Source organism: Lynx rufus, unplaced genomic scaffold (assembly GCF_022079265.1).
Source record: "Lynx rufus isolate CCGP_SWC_20201006 ecotype Redwood Valley unplaced genomic scaffold, mLynRuf1.p SCAF_30, whole genome shotgun sequence".
In the NCBI taxonomy this organism is placed as follows: Eukaryota; Metazoa; Chordata; class Mammalia; order Carnivora; family Felidae; genus Lynx; species Lynx rufus.
The window spans coordinates 4,425,117-4,443,864 of record NW_025814846.1 but is presented as its reverse complement, the minus strand read 5'-3'; the positions used below and the strand labels follow the sequence as shown (position 1 = coordinate 4,443,864).

The 18,748-nt window shown below is 41.1% G+C and overlaps 1 protein-coding gene across 1 annotated transcript in view; it reads right to left on the bottom strand.

The window, feature by feature from the left end:
• Nucleotides 1–280: 280 nt before the first annotated feature.
• OPHN1 (oligophrenin 1) overlaps nucleotides 281–18,748 on the bottom strand; it is a 593,683-nt gene continuing 575,215 nt past the window's right edge. The window contains exons 24-25 of the mRNA XM_047092574.1: nucleotides 2,845–2,886; nucleotides 281–1,401 (exon numbers count right to left, since the gene is read on the bottom strand). Of these exons, the coding sequence (XP_046948530.1) occupies nucleotides 2,853–2,886 (34 nt within the window). The 3' untranslated portion in view covers nucleotides 281–1,401; nucleotides 2,845–2,852. The remainder of the gene's footprint in view (nucleotides 1,402–2,844; nucleotides 2,887–18,748) is intronic.

Here is an 18,748-nt window from a genome sequence, read left to right as displayed (position 1 = left end):
GTCTTAAAGTTTTCCACTTGATGAAAAATATGTGGGATTCAGTAAAGAGGGTAAAAACCAAACACTCAAAATGATGACCACTAAAGCCACCAATCATAAAGCCTCTTATTAGACAAGTGTTGTAAAATGGAAAGAAACTTGCATGGGAACCCAGGGACCTAGGATCTTGTTTAGGCCTGGCTAATAACTTACATTGTTTCAGTTTCTCCAAAGGTAAATTAGGCAGTTAGAGTAAATAATTTTGGAAGGCTCTTCCAATCATATACTTTATGGGTTGTAAATAGAATCTTTTATCTCAAGTGCTGTGGTTCCTAACCTTTATTGGGTCACAGGTCCATCTGAAATTCAGTAGAATGCTATGGACCATCTCCCCAGAAAAGGCACATTGTCTTGGAGTTCTGCATACCATTTCAGAAGCTTCGTGGAGTTTCTGAATCCACGGACACTGGGATAGGAGTTGTTTCTTGGAGGAGATAAAAGAGCTTGCTTATCTGCATAAGGCAAACATGAAGCAACAGTGCCAGCTGCCTGGACTCAATCCATCTTAACAATTTTTCCCAGTATTTGACCCAGGAATGGAACTCGTGCAGGACAAATACAGCCTGCATTTTTAAAAGAACTGTTTTTCAGCTTTTGTATCTTTCTTAATTGTTTGGAAATAAAGTTGTCAGAAAAAAAAAAAACAGGAAAAATAACTCAAACAAACCTAGGCTTCAACATGCAAAATATTCTTTGTAGATTTGTCCTATGTGGCTATATGTAAAAACAGGAAGGCCACTTTTTGAGTCCACATGAAGAGGTTGTGTTTGTCACCACTCATGCTGTCTGGCCCAATAGGAGCAGACAGGTTCTTGGTAATATACTGCAGTGCCAGAACTCCAACCTAGTACCAGCCTCCTTATCCTTAGTAAGAGACATGTTAATATTCTCCAATGTTCAGCAAACATTCCTACTCTTCTACAATGGGCAATGGCCCCCAACTCAAGTAGCTTCTACTTTAGGGTAAGACCTCTGAGATCAGTCTTTAGTCCAAAATCTTTCAGAGTTCCATGGTCTTCTGAGGAGGCAGGAAATTCAGAGAAGAGCTGAAAACTAAGCTCCTTTCTTCAACTCAGGTCAGTAGATAGCTTGGTTTCTGCAGTCTGGCTTGAGGGTGTTCAGCCATTCACAGTCATATAGTAGCTCAACATAGATCTTCAGAGGGAATGAAGACAGAATACATAGGAGAAATAAACCTGTGTCTAAGACATGTGCCCCTTATTTTATAGCATCCTAGAGCCTGAAGATGCAAGGCCAGGAAGAAGCTGCTCTCCTCAGCACAAAATGACTCAACACACAAGGGTTTGAAGAAGACCCTTCCAGAACCTGTGGAGGATCCTCTGAGACCAAGGATTTCAAAACCTAAAAAGGAAAGAAGAGAGTAGGTAATTAGCTAGAACTGGTCAAGTACTTACCAGCCACTGAGGAGTGACACCTCTCTTGTTGGGTAGCTAAACATATAATTGGTAGCTAATCTTCTGAGCAACAGAGGCTGGCTAGGAAAAGGCCCTTACAACTCAGATCCTTTGAGACAGGCCTAAGATGGTGCTATAATCAGGACTGGAAACTGTGTCCATTTGACCTCAATCCTTATTCCCTAAAAGTCCACAGGAGATGAAGCCTGATACCTCTGAGGTTACCCACCTAGCGTAGCCATTGCATTTATGGTACTACAATAACTGAACTGATTTTCTGGGACTTCACCTCCATGAGGGCTGCTAAGGAAAAGCTTATCAACCCATGGACCACATAGGACTGGCAGTGATAGGAAGAAAAAGAAGGCTAGGAGACAAATGGAAAGTTCTTCTTCAGATACCCAGATCTCATTTATGTTTATATTGGTTAATGTCATGCCAGCAACCTGATAGCCAATTAGAACTCCTTGGTAGAGAAAAAAAAATTCCATGATCTCTGTGACTCTTGTGACCTTACCAAGTTACTTATCCCCTCTGAACCTCAGTTCCTTTTTTAAAGTTTATTTATTTATTTTGAGAGAGAAAGAGAGAGCAGGGGAAGGGCTAAGAGAGAGCCTCTCGAGTAGGTTCTGCACTGTCAGTAAGGAGACTGATGTGGGGCTCAAACTCATAAATCATGAGATCATGACCTGGGCTGAAATTAACAGTCAGATGCTTAACTGACTGAGCCACCCAGTCGCCCCTGAACCTCAGTTCCTTTATTGGCTGAGTTAAAATACATATTATTCTCCTTATTCTGGCATTTGATATGGATCAAATAAAATAATGGAAGTGAAAGTATTTTGCATAATGGAAGTGGAAGTATTTTGCATTAAATAAATATACAGGACTAAGGATAAAGGTTTTGGGGGTAGGACTTAAATAGTGATTTGTTCTAAAGCTGCGAAGTCTCTACATGATACTGAAGTGGACTCATGGTACTTGCTATAATACCAAAAGAGAGCTTACTGATTTTCTTATAGATCGAAAGAATGTCAGAGTTAGACAGTTCCAAACTTTTCATTGTACAGATTGGGAAATTGAGGCTAAGAGAATGAAATGTACTTGCCCCAAATGTCACAGTCTAGGATTTCTAATGAACTTTATCCAAAGGCAACTTGTAAAACCATGCTGTAGTTTGGTTGGAGGAGAAAGGAAGGAAAGAGGAAGGAGACTTAAAAACACAGGGAACCTGAGAATTAGAAGGCAGTAAATATAAGGGTCATGAACTGAGACAGGGAGGGAGCTCCTACCCTCTGGACCCTCAAGACTAAAGTCCTCAAAAGTTCAAATTCCATAAAGAAGGCTTATATTTAATAAGGTTTTGTAATCAGGGGTGAAGAATACATACCTGAGGCCTCAACTCTCATCTCCAGGAAGTCTTCCTTGAGGACTGTGGGTAAAGGAGGAAAAATATTTCACTAAGTCTCTAGAAATCAGAACTGGAAAGGCAAAGCAAGGGGATGGGTGACCCTTCCAGGCCAGTGTCAAAGAGTCCATTTGAAAAATGGGAAGTAATCCATCCAAATGTTTCAAAGCATCTAGATCTATGCTTATAAGTTGGGATGCCTCTCGGCAGTTTTAGAAAGCCCAGTAACCTAAATACAAAGACATCTCTCAGGTGTCAGAATAATCCTTTTAGTGTTTAGGCAATGGGAGGCTAGGGGAGCCCAGAGAAACTGGCCCAAGACCAAAACCTGTATTCTGTGATTATCTCTCATAGGGATAAGGACAAGGTAGAATGGCAAATGCCATTCAAAACATTAATCACCCTTTGCCTTAAAGACCAAACCAACTTTCCCCAGCCCCTTAATATGCTTAGATCCATACGAAGTTAGCCTTGTCTGGGAAGAGCTGGAGGGAAGAGACAATCCTAAAGAATGAAGGCCTATATAGTTTTGCCAGAACATCCCAGACAATAGATAGAATGACAATAGGGCTAATTCCATAGCATTGTTTTTCTGTCCTTTCCTAAGTCTATTTATACCTACTTCCTGAGTGATCTTACTCCCATTCATGGTTTAAATCACCACGAAATACTGAGAACCCACCAAGGGGCCACTATTCACATCGTAGTATATGTAAATGTCCCGTGAAGTTGCACAGTGGCTGTATTCAACAGTTCTACCCCTAAATCTCTGTGGATTCAACCTCAACTACTAGTCTAAGTTGCAGTTACCTACTGGACATTTCTTGTTTTTATTTTTTTTTATTTTTTTTATTTTATATATGAAATTTATTGTCAAATTGGTTTCCATACAACACCCAGTGCTCATCCCAAAAGGTGCCCTCTTCACTACCCATCACCCACCCTCCCCTCCCTCCCACCCCCCATCAACCCTCAGTTTGTTCTCAGTTTTTAACAGTCTCTTATGCTTTGGCTCTCTCCCACTCTAACCTCTTTTTTTTTTTGTTCCTTCCCCTCCCCCATGGGTTCCTGTTAAGTTTCTCAGGATCCACATAAGAGTGAAACCATATGGTATCTGTCTTTCTCTGTATGGCTTATTTCACTTAGCATCACACTCTCCAGTTCCATCCACGTTGCTACAAAAGGCCCTATTTCATTTTTTCTCATTGCCACGTAGTATTCCATTGTGTATATAAACCACAATTTCTTTATCCATTCATCAGTTGATGGACATTTAGGCTCTTTCCATAATTTGGCTATTGTTGAGAGTGCCGCTATGAACATTGGGGTACAAGTGCCCATATGCATCAGTACTCCTGTATCCCTTGGGTAAATTCCTAGCAGTGCTATTGCTGGGTCATAGGGTAGGTCTATTTTTAATTTTCTGAGGAACCTCCACACTGCTTTCCATAGCGGCTGCACCAATTTGCATTCCCACCAACAGTGCAAGAGGGTTCCCGTTTCTCCACATCCTCTCCAGCATCTATAGTCTCCTGATTTGTTCATTTTGGCCACTCTGACTGGCGTGAGGTGATACCTGAGTGTGGTTTTGATTTGTATTTCCCTGATACGGAGCGACGCTGAACATCTTTTCATGTGCCTGTTGGCCATCCGGATGTCTTCTTTAGAGAAGTGTCTATTCATGTTTTCTGCCCATTTCTTCACTGGGTTATTTGTTTTTTGGGTGTGGAGTTTGGTGAGCTCTTTATAGATTTTGGATACTAGCCCTTTGTCCGATATGTCATTTGCAAATATCATTTCCCATTCTGTTGGTTGCCTTTTAGTTTTGTTGGTTGTTTCCTTTGCTGTGCAGAAGCTTTTTATCTTCATAAGGTCCCAGTAGTTCACTTTTGCTTTTAATTCCCTTGCCTTTGGGGATGTGTTGAGTAAGAGATTGCTATGGCTGAGGTCAGAGAGGTCTTTTCCTGCTTTCTCCTTTAAGGTTTTGATGGTTTCCTGTCTCACATTCAGGTCCTTTATCCATTTTGAGTTTATTATTGTAAATGGTGTGAAAAAGTGGTCTAGTTTCAGCCTTCTGCATGTTGCTGTCCAGTTCTCCCAGCACCATTTGTTAAAGAGACTGTCTTTTTTTCCATTGGATGTTCTTTCCTGCTTTGTCAAAGATTAGTTGGCCATACGTTTGTGGGTCTAGTTCTGGGGTTTCTATTCTATTCCATTGGTCTATGTGTCTGTTTCTGTTTCAATACCATGCTGTCTTGATGAGTACAGCTTTGTAGTAGAGGCTAAAGTCTGGGATTGTGATGCCTCCCACTTCGGTCTTCTTCTTCAAAATTACTTTGGCTATTCGGGGCCTTTTGTGGTTCCAAATGAATTTTAGGATTGCTTGTTCTAGTTTCGAGAAGAATGCTGGTGCAATTTTGATTGGGATTGCATTGAATGTGTAGATAGCTTTGGGTAGTATTGACATTTTGACAATATTTATTTTTCCAATCCATGAGCAGGGAATGTCTTTCCATTTCTTTAAATCTTCTTCAATTACCTTCATAAGCTTTCTATAGTTTTCAGCATACAGATCCTTTACATCTTTGGTTAGATTTATTCCTAGGTATTTTATGCTTCTTGGTGCAATTGTGAATGGGATCAGTTTCTTTATTTGTCTTTCTGTTGCTTCATTGTTAGTGTATAAGAATGCAACTGATTTCTGTACATTGATTTTCTGTCCTGCAACTTTGCTGAATTCACGTATCAGTTCTAGCAGACTTTTGGTGGAGTCTATCGGATTTTCCATGTATAATATCATGTCATCTGCAAAAAGTGAAAGCTTGACTTCATCTTTGCCAATTTTTTTTTATATATGAAATTTATTGACAAATTGGTTTCCATACAACACCCAGTGCTCATCCCAAAAGGTGCCCTCCTCAATACCCATCACCCACCCTCCCCTCTCTCCCACCCCCATCAACCCTCAGTTTGTTCTCAGTTTTTAACAGTCTCTTATGCTTTGGCTCTCTCCCACTCTAACGTCCTTTTTTTTTTTTTTCCTTCCCCTCCCCCATGGGTTCCTGTTAAGTTTCTCAGGATCCACATAAGAGTGAAACCATATGATATCTGTCTTTGTATGGCTTATTTCACTTAGCATCACACTCTCCAGTTCCATCCACGTTGCTACAAAAGGCCATATTTCATTTTTTCTCATTGCCACATAGTATTCCATTGTGTATATAAACCACAATTTCTTTATCCATTCATCAGTTGATGGACATTTAGGCTCTTTCCATAATTTGGCTATTGTTGAGAGTGCCGCTATGAACATTGGGGTACAAGTGCCCCTATGCATCAGTACTCCTGTATCCCTTGGGTAAATTCCTAGCAGTGCTATTGCTGGGTCATAGGGTAGGTCTATTTTTAATTTTCTGAGGAACCTCCACACTGCTTTCCAGAGCGGCTGCACCAATTTGCATTCCCACCAACAGTCCAAGAGGGTTCCCGTTTCTCCACATCCTCGCCAGCATCTATAGTCTCCTGATTTGTTCATTTTGGCCACTCTGACTGGCGTGAGTTGATACCTGAGTGTGGTTTTGATTTGTATTTCCCTGATACGGAGCGACGCTGAACATCTTTTCATGTGCCTGTTGGCCATCCGGATGTCTTCTTTAGAGAAGTGTCTATTCATGTTTTCTGCCCATTTCTTCACTGGGTTATTTGTTTTTCGGGTGTGGAGTTTGGTGAGCTCTTTATAGATTTTAGATACTAGCCCTTTGTCCGATATGTCATTTGCAAATATCTTTTCCCATTCCGTTGGTTGCCTTTTAGTTTTGTTGGTTGTTTCCTTTGCTGTGCAGAAGCTTTTTATCTTCATAAGGTCCCAGTAATTCACTTTTGCTTTTAATTCCCTTGCCTTTGGGGATGTGTCGAGTAAGAGATTGCTATGGCTGAGGTCAGAGAGGTCTTTTCCTGCTTTCTCCTCTAAGGTTTTGATGGTTTCCTGTCTCACATTTAGGTCCTTTATCCATTTTGAGTTTATTTTTGTAAATGGTGTGAGAAAGTGGTCTAGTTTCAGCCTTCTGCATGTTGCTGTCCAGTTCTCCCAGCACCAATTGTTAAAGAGGCTGTCTTTTTTCCATTGGATGTTCTTTCCTGCTTTGTCAAAGATGAGTTGGCCATACGTTTGTGGGTCTAGTTCTGGGGTTTCTATTCTATTCCATTGGTCTGTGTGTCTGTTTTTGTGCCAATACCATGCTGTCTTGATGATGACAGCTTTGTAGTAGAGGCTGAAGTCTGGGATTGTGATGCCTCCTGCTTTGGTCTTCTTCTTCAAAATTCCTTTGGCTATTCGGGGCCTTTTGTGGTTCCATATGAATTTTAGGATTGCTTGTTCTAGTTTCGAGAAGAATGCTGGTGCAATTTTGATTGGGATTGCATTGAATGTGTAGATAGCTTTGGGTAGTATTGACATTTTGACAATATTTATTTTTCCAATCCATGAGCAGGGGATGTCTTTCCATTTCTTTAAATCTTCTTCAATTACCTTCATAAGCTTTCTATAGTTTTCAGTATACAGATCCTTTACATCTTTGGTTAGATTTATTCCTAGGTATTTTATGCTTCTTGGTGCAATTGTGAATGGGATCAGTTTCTTTATTTGTCTTTCTGTTGCTTCATTGTTAGTGTATAAGAATGCAACTGATTTCTGTCCATTGATTTTGTATCCTGCAACTTTGCTGAATTCATGTATCAGTTCTAGCAGACTTTTGGTGGAGTCTATCGGATTTTCCATGTATAATATCATGTCATCTGCAAAAAGCGAAAGCTTGACTTCATCTTTGCCAATTTTGATGCCTTTGATTTCCTTTTGTTGTCTGATTGCTGATGCTACAACTTCCAGCACTATGTTAAACAACAACGGTGAGAGTGGGCATCCCTGTCGTGTTCCTGATCTCAGGGAAAAAGCTCTCAGTTTTTCCCCGTTGAGGATGATGTTAGCTGTGGGCTTTTCATAAATGGCTTTTATGATCTTTAAGTATGTTCCTTCTGTCCCGACTTTCTCAAGGGTTTTTATTAAGAAAGGGTGCTGGATTTTGTCAAAGGCCTTTTCTGCATCGATTGACAGGATCATATGGTTCTTCTCTTTTTTTTTTGTTAATGTGATGTATCACGTTGATTGATTTGCGAATGTTGAACCAGCCCTGCATCCCAGGAATGAATCCCACTTGATCATGGTGAATCATTCTTTTTATATGCTGTTGAATTCGATTTGCTAGTATCTTATTGAGAATTTTGGCATCCATATTCATCAGGGATATTGGCCTGTAGTTCTCTTTTTTTACTGGGTCTCTGTCTGGTTTAGGAATCAAAGGAATACTGGCTTCATAGAATGAGTCTGGAAGTTTTCCTTCCCTTTCTATTTCTTGGAATAGCTTGAGAAGGATAGGTATGATCTCTGCTTTAAACGTCTGGTAGAACTCCCCTGGGAAGCCATCTGGTCCTGGACTCTTATTTGTTGGGAGATTTTTGATAACCGATTCAATTTCTTCGCTGGTTATGGGTCTGTTCAAGCTTTCTCTTTCCTCCTGATTGAGTTTTGGAAGAGTGTGGGTGTTCAGGAATTTGTCCATTTCTTCCAGGTTGTCCAATTTGTTGGCATATGATTTTTCATAGTATTCCCTGATAATTGTTTGTATCTCTGAGGGATTGGTTGTAATAATTCCATTTTCATTCATGATTTTATCTATTTGGGTCATCTCCCTTTTCTTTTTGAGAAGCCTGGCTAGAGGTTTGTCAATTTTGTTTATTTTTTCAAAAAACCAACTCTTGGTTTCGTTGATCTGCTCTACAGTTTTTTTAGATTCTATATTGTTTATTTCTGCTCTGATCTTTATTATTTCTCTTCCTCTTCTGGGTTTAGGCTGCCTTTGCTGTTCTGCTTCTAGTTCCTTTAGGTGTGCTGTTAGATTTTGTATTTGGGATTTTTCTTGTTTCTGGAGATAGGCCTGGATGGCAATGTATTTTCCTCTCAGGACTGCCTTTGCTGCGTCCCAAAGCGTTTGGATTGTTGTATTTTCATTTTCGTTTGTTTCCATATATTTTTTAATTTCTTCTCTAATTGCCTGGTTGACCCACTCATTCGTTAGTAGGGTGTTCTTTAACCTCCATGCTTTTGGAGGTTTTCCAGACTTTTTCCTGTGGTTGATTTCAAGCTTCATAGCATTGTGGTCTGAAAGTATGCATGGTATAATTTCAATTCTTGTAAACTTATGAAGGGCTGTTTTGTGACCCAGTATATGATCTTGGAGAATGTTCCATGTGCACTCGAGAAGAAAGTATATTCTGTTGCTTTGGGATGCAGAGTTCTAAATATATCTGTCAAGTCCATCTGATCCAATGTCTCATTCAGGGCCCTTGTTTCTTTATTGACCGTGTGTCTAGATGATCTATCCATTTCTGTAAGTGGGGTGTTAACGTCCCCTGCAATTACCACATTCTTCTCAATAAGGTTGCTTATGTTTAGGAGTAATTGTTTTATATATTTGGGGGCTCCGGTATTCGGTGCATAGACATTTATAATTGTTAGCTCTTCCTGATAGTTAGACCCTGTAACTATTATATAATGTCCTTCTTCATCTCTTGTTACAGTCTTTAATTTAAAGTCTAGTTTGTCTGATATAAGTATGGCTACTCCAGCTTTCTTTTGGCTTCCAGTAGCATGATAAATAATTCTCCATCCCCTCACTCTCAATCTAAAGGTGTCCTCAGGTCTAAAATGAGTCTCTTGTAGACAGCAAATAGATGGGTCTTGTTTTTTTATCCATTCTGATACCCTATGTCTTTTGGTTGGCGCATTTAATCCATTTACATTCAGTGTTATTATAGAAAGATATGGGTTTAGAGTCATTGTGATGTCTGTATGTTTTATGCTTGTAGTGATGTCTCTGGTACTTTGTTTCACAGGGTCCCCCTTAGGATCTCTTGTAGGGCTGGTTTAGTGGTGACAAATTCCTTCAGTTTTTGTTTGTTTGGGAAGACCTTTATCTCTCCTTCTATTCTAAATGACAGACTTGCTGGATAAAGGATTCTCAGCTGCATATTTTTTCTGTCTAGCACACTGAAAATCTCGTGCCAATTCTTTCTGGCCTGCCAAGTTTCAAAAGAGAGATCCGTCACGAGTCTTATAAGTCTCCCTTTATATGTGAGGGCACGTTTACCCCTTGCTGCTTTCAGAATTTTCTCTTTATCCTTGTATTTTGCCAGATTCACTATGATATGTCGTGCAGAAGATCGATTCAAGTTACGTCTGAAGGGAGTTCTCTGTGCCTCTTGGATTTCAATGCCTTTTTCCTTCCCCAGTTCAGGGAAGTTCTCAGCTATGATTTCTTCAAGTACCCCTTCAGCACCTTTCCCTCTCTCTTCCTCCTCTGGGATACCAATTATGCGTATATTATTTCTTTTTAGTGTATCACTTAGTTCTCTAATTTTCCCCTCATACTCCTGGATTTTTTTCTCTCTCTTTTTCTCAGCTTCCTCTTTTTCCATAACTTTATCTTCTAGTTCACCTATTCTCTCCTCTGCCTCTTCCATCCGAGCCCTGGTGGTTTGCATTTTGTTATGCATTTCATTTAAAGTGTTTTTCAGCTCCTCGTGACTGCTCCTTAGTCCCTTGATCTCTGTAGCAAGAGATTCTCTGCTGTCCTGTATACTGTTTTCAAGCCCAGCGATTAATTTTATGACTATTATTCTAAATTCACTTTCTGTTATATTATTTAAATCCTTTTTGATCAGCTCATTAGCTGTTGTTATTTCCTGGAGATTCTTCTGAGGGGAATTCTTCCGCTTGGTCATTTTGGATAGTCCCTGGCGTGGTGAGGACCTGCAGGGCACTTCCCCTGTGCTGTGGTGTATAACTGGAGTTGGTGGGCGGAGCCGCAGTCAGACCTGATGTCTGCTCCCAGCCCACCGCTGGGGCCACAGTCAGACTGGTGTGTGCCTTCTCTTCCCCTCTCCTAGGGGCGGGATTCACTGTGGGGTGGCGTGGCCCGTCTGGGCTACTTGCACACTGCCTGGCTTGTGATGCTGGGGATCTGGCGTATTAGCTGGGGTGGGTCGGCAAGGTGCACAGGGGCAGGAGGGGCAGGCTTAGCTCGCTTCTCCTTAGGTGATCCACTTCAGGAGGGGCCCTGTGGCAGCAGGAGGGAGTCAGATCTGCTGCAGGAGGTTTGGCTCTGCAGAAGCGCAGAGTTGGGTGTTTGCGCGGAGCGAGCAAGTTCCCTGGCAGGAACTGGTTCTCTTTGGGATTTTGGCTGGGGGATGGGCAGGGGAGATGGCGCTGGCGAGCGCCTTTGTTCCCCACCAAACTGAGCTCTGTCGTCCGGGGGCTCCGCAGCTCTCCCTCCCTTTGTCCTCCAGCCTTCCCGCTTCCGAGCAGAGCTGTTAACTTATGACCTTGCAGAGGCTAAGTTGCGCTTGCTGTGGGAACACAGTCCGTCAGGCCCCTCCGCTATTGCAAGCCAGACTCGGGGGCTCTGCTTGGCCGGCGAGCCGCCCCTCCGCCCCCGCTCCCTCCCGCCAGTCCGTGGAGCGCGCACCGCCTCGCCGCCCTTCCTACCCTCTTCCGTGGGCCTCTCGTCTGCGCTTGGCTCCGGAGACTCCGTTCTGCTAATCCTCTGGCGGTTTTCTGGATTATTTAGGCAGGTGTGGGTGGAATCTAAGTGATCAGCAGGACGCGCCGTGAGCCCTGCGTCCTCCTACGCCACCATCTTCCGGAAACCCTCTCTTTTTTATTTTTATTTAAATTCCAGTTAGCTAACACACAGTATAATAATAATTTCAGGTGTACAATACAGTAATTAAACATTTCCATAAAACACCTGGTGCTCATCACAAGTGTTTCCTTAATCCCCACAATGTATTTACAACATCCCCTACCCCCTTCTCTTCTGGTAACCACCAGTTTGTTCTCTATAATTAAGTCTGTTTCTTCATTTGTCTATCTCCAATCTCCCCCCTTTGCTTGTTTTCTTAAATTCCACATATTAGTGAAATCATATGGTAGTTGTGTTTCCCTGACTTATTTCTCTTATCGTAATACTCTCCAGCTCCATCTATGTTGTTGCGAATGCCAAGATTTAATTCCTTTATATAGCTGAGTAATATGCCATTCTATATATACCATCTCTTCATTATCTATTTATTCATCAGTTGATGGACATTTGGGCTCTTTCCATAATTTGGCTATTGTTGATAATGCGGCCATAAACATTGGAGTGCATGTGCCGCTTCGAATCAGTATTTTTGTATCCTTTGGACAAATACCTAGTAGTGCATTTGCTGGATCATAGGGTAGTTCTATTCTTACCATTTGATGAACCTACATACTGTTTTCCAGAGTGGCTGTACCAGTTTGCATTCCCACCAAAATGCATGAGGGTTCCCCTTTGTCCACATCTTCATCAACACCTGTTGTTTCTGGTGTTGTCGATTCAGACATGTGTGAGGTGATATCTCACTGTAGTTTTGATTTCCATTTGATGTTGAGTGATATTGAGCATATTTTTATGCATATGTTGACCATATGTATGTCTTCTTTGGAAAAGTGTCTATTCCTATCTTCTGCCCACTTTTTTAAATGTATTATTCATTTTTTGGGTGTTGAATTTCATAAGTTTTTTAAAATATATTTTGGATACTAATTTTTATCAGATATGATATGTGCGAATATCTTCTCCCATTCAGTAGGCTCTTTTTCAGCCTTTTAGTTTTGTTTATTGTTTCCTTCACCGTGTAGGTTTTTATTTTGATGAAGTCCCAATAGTTTATTTTTTATTTCCCTTGCCTCAGGAGACATATCTAGTAAGAAGTTGCTATGGCTGATGCCAAAGGGGTTACTACCTGTGTTCTCCTCTAGGATTTTAATGGTTTCCTCTCTCACATTTAGGTCTTTGATCCATTTTGAATTTATTTTTGTGTATGGTGTAAGAAAGTGGTCTAGTTTCACTATTTTGCATGTTGCTGTCCAGTTTCCCCAACACTGATTGTTGAAGAGACTCTCTTTTTCACATTGGAAATTCTTTCCTGTTTTATTGACCATATAGTTGTGGGTTCATTTCTGAAGTTTCTATTCTGATCCCTGATCCATTGATCTATGTGTATATTTTTGTGCCAATACCATACTATCTTAATCACTACAGATTTGTAATATAACTTAAGCTCCAGAATTGTGATACTAGCAGATTTGCTTTTCTTTTTCAAGGTTGCTTTGGCCATTCAGGGTCTTTTGTGGTTCCATGCAAATTTTAGGATTGTTTGTTCTGGCTCTCTGAAAAATGCTGGTGGTATTTAGATAGGAATTGCATTAAATGTGTAGATTGCTTTGGGTAATATAGACATTTTCACAATACTTGTTCCTCCAATCCATGGACATGGAATGTTTTTCCACTTCTTTGTGTCCTCAATTTCTTTCATCAGTGTTTTATAGTTTCAGAGTACAGACTGTTTACCTCTTTGGTTAAGTTTATTCCTATGTATCTTATGGTTTTTGGTGAAATTGTAAATGGGATTGATTCCTTGATTTCTCTCTCAGCTGCTTCATTATTGGTGCATATAAATTCAACAGATTTCTGTATGTTGAATTTGTATCCTGCATCTATATTGAATTTGTGTATCAGTCTTTTGAGTTTTCTATACAGAGTATCATGTCATCTGCAAAGAGTGGAAGTTTGGCTTCTTCTTTGATGATGATTTTGTTGCCTTTTATTTCTTTTTGCTGTGTGCTTGCTGTGGGTAGAACTTCCAGTACTATGTTAAATAACGGTGAGAGTGGAATCCCTAATTCTTCACCACAGAGGAAAAGCTCTCAGTTTTTCCGCATAGAGGATGATATTAGCTGTGGGTTTCTTGTATGGCCTTTATTATGTTGAGATATGTTCCCTGTAACCCAACTTTTCTTGAGGGTTTTTAATGAATGATGTTGTACATTGTGAAATGCTTTCCTTGCATCTATTGAAAAAATCATATAGTTCTTATTATTTCTTTTAATAATGTGGTATACAGTATTGATTGAATTGTGAATATTGAACTACCTTTGAAGCCCAGGAATGAATCCTACTTGATTGTGGTGAATGATTCTTTTAATGTACTGTTAGATTTGGTTTGCTAGTATTTTATTGAGAATCTCTGCATCCATCTTCATCAAGGATAGTGGCCTGTACTTCTCTTTTAGTGGAGTCTTATTCTGGTTTTGGTATTCAGGTAATGTTGTGGCCCTATAGAATGACTTCCTAGGTTTTCCTTCTTTTTCTATTTTTTGGAACAGTTTGTGGAAAAATAGGCATTAATTCTTTCTTTAATGTTTGGTAGAATTTCTCCATGAAGCCATCTGGCCCTGGACTTTTGTTTGCTGGGAGATTTTTGATTACTGATTCAATGTCTTTGCTGATTATCAGTATGTTCAAGTTTTCTATTTCTTCCTGTTTCATTTTTGGTAGTTTATATGTTTCTAGGAATTTATCCATTTCTTCCAGTTTGTCCAATTTGTTGGCATATAGTTTCTCATAATATTCTAAGTGTTTGTATTTCTGTGGTGTTGGTTGTTATTTCTCCTCTATCATTTGTGATTTTATTTGTTTGTGTCTTTTCTCTTTTCTTTTTGGTAAGCCTGGCTAGAGGCTTACCAATTTTATTAATTAATAGGAGGAGTTAAGATGGCAGAGTAGTATGAGGATCTTATGCTTGCCTCATCCCTTGAACATAGATAGGTAATTATCAAATCATTCTGAACACCCAGGAAATCCATCTGAGGACTGAGAGAACAAACTACACAACTAGAGGGAGAAAAGAGGCAATATTATGGAAGGTAGGAGGTTTGGAGATGTGATTTGGGGCTAGAAAAGAATCGTGGGTGCTGCAGAGAGGAGGGAGCCCTGATCACAGAGAGAGAGAGGAGAGATAGACAAAGAGAAAGAGAGAGAGAGGACAAATGAAAGCAGTATGCAAGGGGGTTGCAGAAGAAAAACACTTCCCCAAAACCAGTGACTTGGGAATACAAGAGGAGCTGATTATAGCCAGTTTTTACAAGCAGCCAAGCTGATAGTCTGAAGTTTTAGAAGTCTGCACCATCACCAGGGTCAAGCCTGGTGGGTATAGTGTTGCTCCTGTGGAGAAGGAGGCCAAAAGCCAGAAAGTAGTCAGTGTTCTCTGAGGATCTCCTGGGTTAAACTGAGAGAGAAAGTTCTTCTTCTTGGACTGCATTTGGAAGAGGTGGCACTGCCTCTCAAGGGACAAAAGAGCCAGTGGGCACCATTGAGCTGTCCCATTCATTAACATAAAGGCTGCTGAGGGCAGCTAACCTGGATGAGGGCTTTTTGTTGAATTTTACCATAAAATCCAGGCCCCTGTGTGATCATGTGACTATTTTTCTGGGAGAAACTGGTACCAGCAGAAAGCAGTGAGTCCCTCCTAGAGAATCAGTGTGGGTCCCTGCCACACCAAGTCCCTAAAATTTGCAGTTTTGAAACCCAGCTGTGCACCTGAGATAAAACACAGCAGCACTGCACTGCTGGGTGGACAGAAGACCAGTAAATAGGATGAAGGTAGGGATCTGATGGAAGCCTGGGACACAAGAGGGGAGATTGTTCACTCTTCTGTGAGGGCTTCCTGAAAAGAACTGGAAGCAAAGTCACCTCGCTGGGAAAGAGAGTGGGCTAACACCATTTTACATCCATCATATGAGCAATGAGGGAATCAGCTAGTGGCATAGCCCACACAGCAGAGGCTTGAGCTGCTTATACCAAGTCCTGCCTCCCTGAGATCTGCAGGTGTCTTTTTTTACTAGGGAAAGTATGACTGAAAGCCAGAGAAGCAGTGAGCTCTTGCTCCAGAAGTGAACACGAACCCCCCCTCCCTTCACCCCACGCTGTCCATGGCCTGGAGCTTTACAGAGTGTCTCTTGTGTGTGCTGCATGTTTTCTGTTGTGTTTTAGGTGCTCCATCCTTCAGGCCAGTCCCCTGCAGACATTTTCCTTGCCTACATTGGACAGTGTTTGGTCCATGGTCTTAATGTGGTGAGGTTTAACTAGGTGTGCTCTGGTGTGCTTGTGAAATGAGACATGATGCTACTTCCAATAGAAATGAAGCCCTGCAGAATGCTCTGGTCAGGAAATGCAAACTGGACAGGGGTTTCTGGTGGTCTTCTAGGGAAGGGCCTCACCATGCTGTGCCTGATACAAGCTTGACCTAGAAGGGCAGTACCTCCAGAGCACAGGGGTGAGGGACCTGGTGTAAGCAGGCTAGGAAGCTAGTGTTGGTGCTATGGTGCTTATTGCAGGTGGCTCTGTGTTTATGCTGAGGGGTGTGAATGGGAGAAATGGCACCAGCTATCTCCCTTGTCCTTGGAGAGGTGCCTCCATGCACACTGACTCTGAGGGAAGCACTCTGAGAGGAGCAAATAATCTTCCCCTATATGTCCCAGGTGTTTTTCAGATAGCTGTTTCCACACTATCAGACTTGGGGGTGTATACTGCCTTCTTTACAGGAGCAGCGCAGTGCCCCCCAGCCTCTATCACAGCAAAGTCCACTCTCCCTTAAAACTACATGCTTTAAGCCCCACTTGTTGCAAGAACTCAAAAAATTCAGCCATTTTCATTTTCCAAGCCAACAACCCTGGGGAAATGTTCTCCTTGTGCATTCTTCTGTGATCCTCTATCTCTTGCCCTTCTCTGTGAGCACTGATCCCTCCCCTGCACATACCAGCGATCCATTTCTGCCCTAAACGCCCTCTCCACACTTCCTACCTTCTTCAGTGTGGACTATTTTCTACCTTTATTTGTAGAGTTTGTTCTGTCAGTCTTCCTGTCTATTTCTGGGGACATTTAGGATGATTTTTAGTTATCTAGTTGTGTTTGTGGGATGGGTGAGCCGCAGGTCCTCCTACTCTGCTCCTATCTTCCTCTCAACCCCCATTGGATATTTCTTTCTGGATATTCCACAGGGTCTTAAAATCACTGTGTCCAAAATCGAGGGGAGCAACACTTTCCCACAAAAGTTGTTCTTCCATGACTCATTATTGTTATCATACACTTAATTTTCTAGAATAGACTTTTACCCCCTTTTAATCGTTCTCCAATGCTCCATGTTTGAAAAATCAGCAAAGTCTCATTGTGTCTATCTCAAAACTGTCCATTTTATTCCATTGTATTGGCAATGTCATAGGTTAAGGCCTCATTAACTGTTGCCATGATGATTATCCTCCTAATTAGTCTCTCTATCTCCAGTCTTTACTCTCCCATCTATCTTTCTTAGTACTACTAGAATGATTTTTTTACAATTCAGTCATCTCAGACTATGCATTGTCATGTTTAAAAGTTCCATGACTCATCATAGAGTATAGTATAAAGACAAAAACCCTTTGTATGTCATATAAGGTCTTTAAAATCTGGCCCCAAAGTATCTTTCTGGCCTCACCTCCAAGTAAGTTTCCCTCTTCTCACCCCACATTGTAGCCAAAGTGTAACACTAATGACTTACTGAACTTGTCTTGCATAAGCTGTCTGCCTTGGTGAACTATCTTCCCCTCCCTTCTCTTCTTGATGAACCACTTCTCTCTGTCATTTGAGATTTAATTTTTTTTATTGGTTATGGAAAGGAGATGAAGGAGGAAGTGAGGTGATTCAAATGTCAGGCTACAGTCAGGGGTACAAATGGGAAGCAAAAAGGAGGATAAACAAAGGATAAACAGATGATTATTTTCATCAGAGATGAGAGAAGAGCTTTTCAACAATGTCTATAGATGGTACTGATGTAGATGTACTAATACAAATGGGGGTTACAAGGTGGGAGCCTAGACAGAAGTGTTGTTTTTTCTACATGGATACTAAATGGGAGGAACCTGTGGATACAGAGTATGTCTCTATGGCTCATGACACACTGGAGGATAGGTGTATCCATTTTGGTGTTGCCCACACCTCTGCCAAGATGGTATCTGGAGGTAAAGTACAGAATTAAATCTAGGTTCCAGAAGCCTAAACATAGGATAAGTAGAGTTGTTCTCTAGCCTGAAATGCCTGGTTTGGCTACAGCCCTCTCATGTTGTAAGTTGGTCCAGGAATTCCCTGAGCAGTAGCTGACATAGCTGACATAGCTCAGCCAGTAGTGACAGTAGCTCAGACAATGTTTCCATACTCTCAACATCAGTTTGGCTATAATTTCCTTTTAGAAGCTGGCCTGCCTTCAAGATTCTACTGGACTTTGTTCATGCCTCTTACAAATTCTCTCTCATTGTCTCGGTTCCCTGTCCAAGGCTACCAATGAATTCTTTATATGTTTTGGTGTATTTCTACTCATCTTTTAAGCTCTAACTTAGATATCACTTCCTCTAAAAAAGTTTTCCTTTAAAAAAATGTTTTAATGTTATTTTTGAGAGTGAGAGAGGCAGAGTGTGAGTAGAAAAGGGGCAGAGAGAGAGGGAGATACAGAATCCAAAGCAGACTCCAGGCTCTGAGCTGTCAGCACAGAGCCCAACGTGGCACTTGAACCCAAGAACCTTGAGATAATGACCTGAGCCAAAGTTGGATGCTCAACCTGAGCCAAAGTTGGATGCCTAACCCACTGAATCATACAAGTACCCTGTAAAAAAAGCTTTCCTTTAGATGTACCCATTTCATTCTGTTAATTCTAGTTTACTTCATTACATTTCCTTGGTAGTTATTTCTCATATGGCTTATTCTAGGGAGGGAGGAAGAATCACCAAGGAAATAGGATGTGATCCTGCTCATAGGCAGGTGCTATATTAAGAGTCCCTCTGTCTCTGTCTCTCTCTCTCTCTCTCTTATTTTTTTTTCAAGAGGGACATTTGACTAAGCCTGTTTTAAAAACATCCTAGGTAAAAATTTTATTGTAT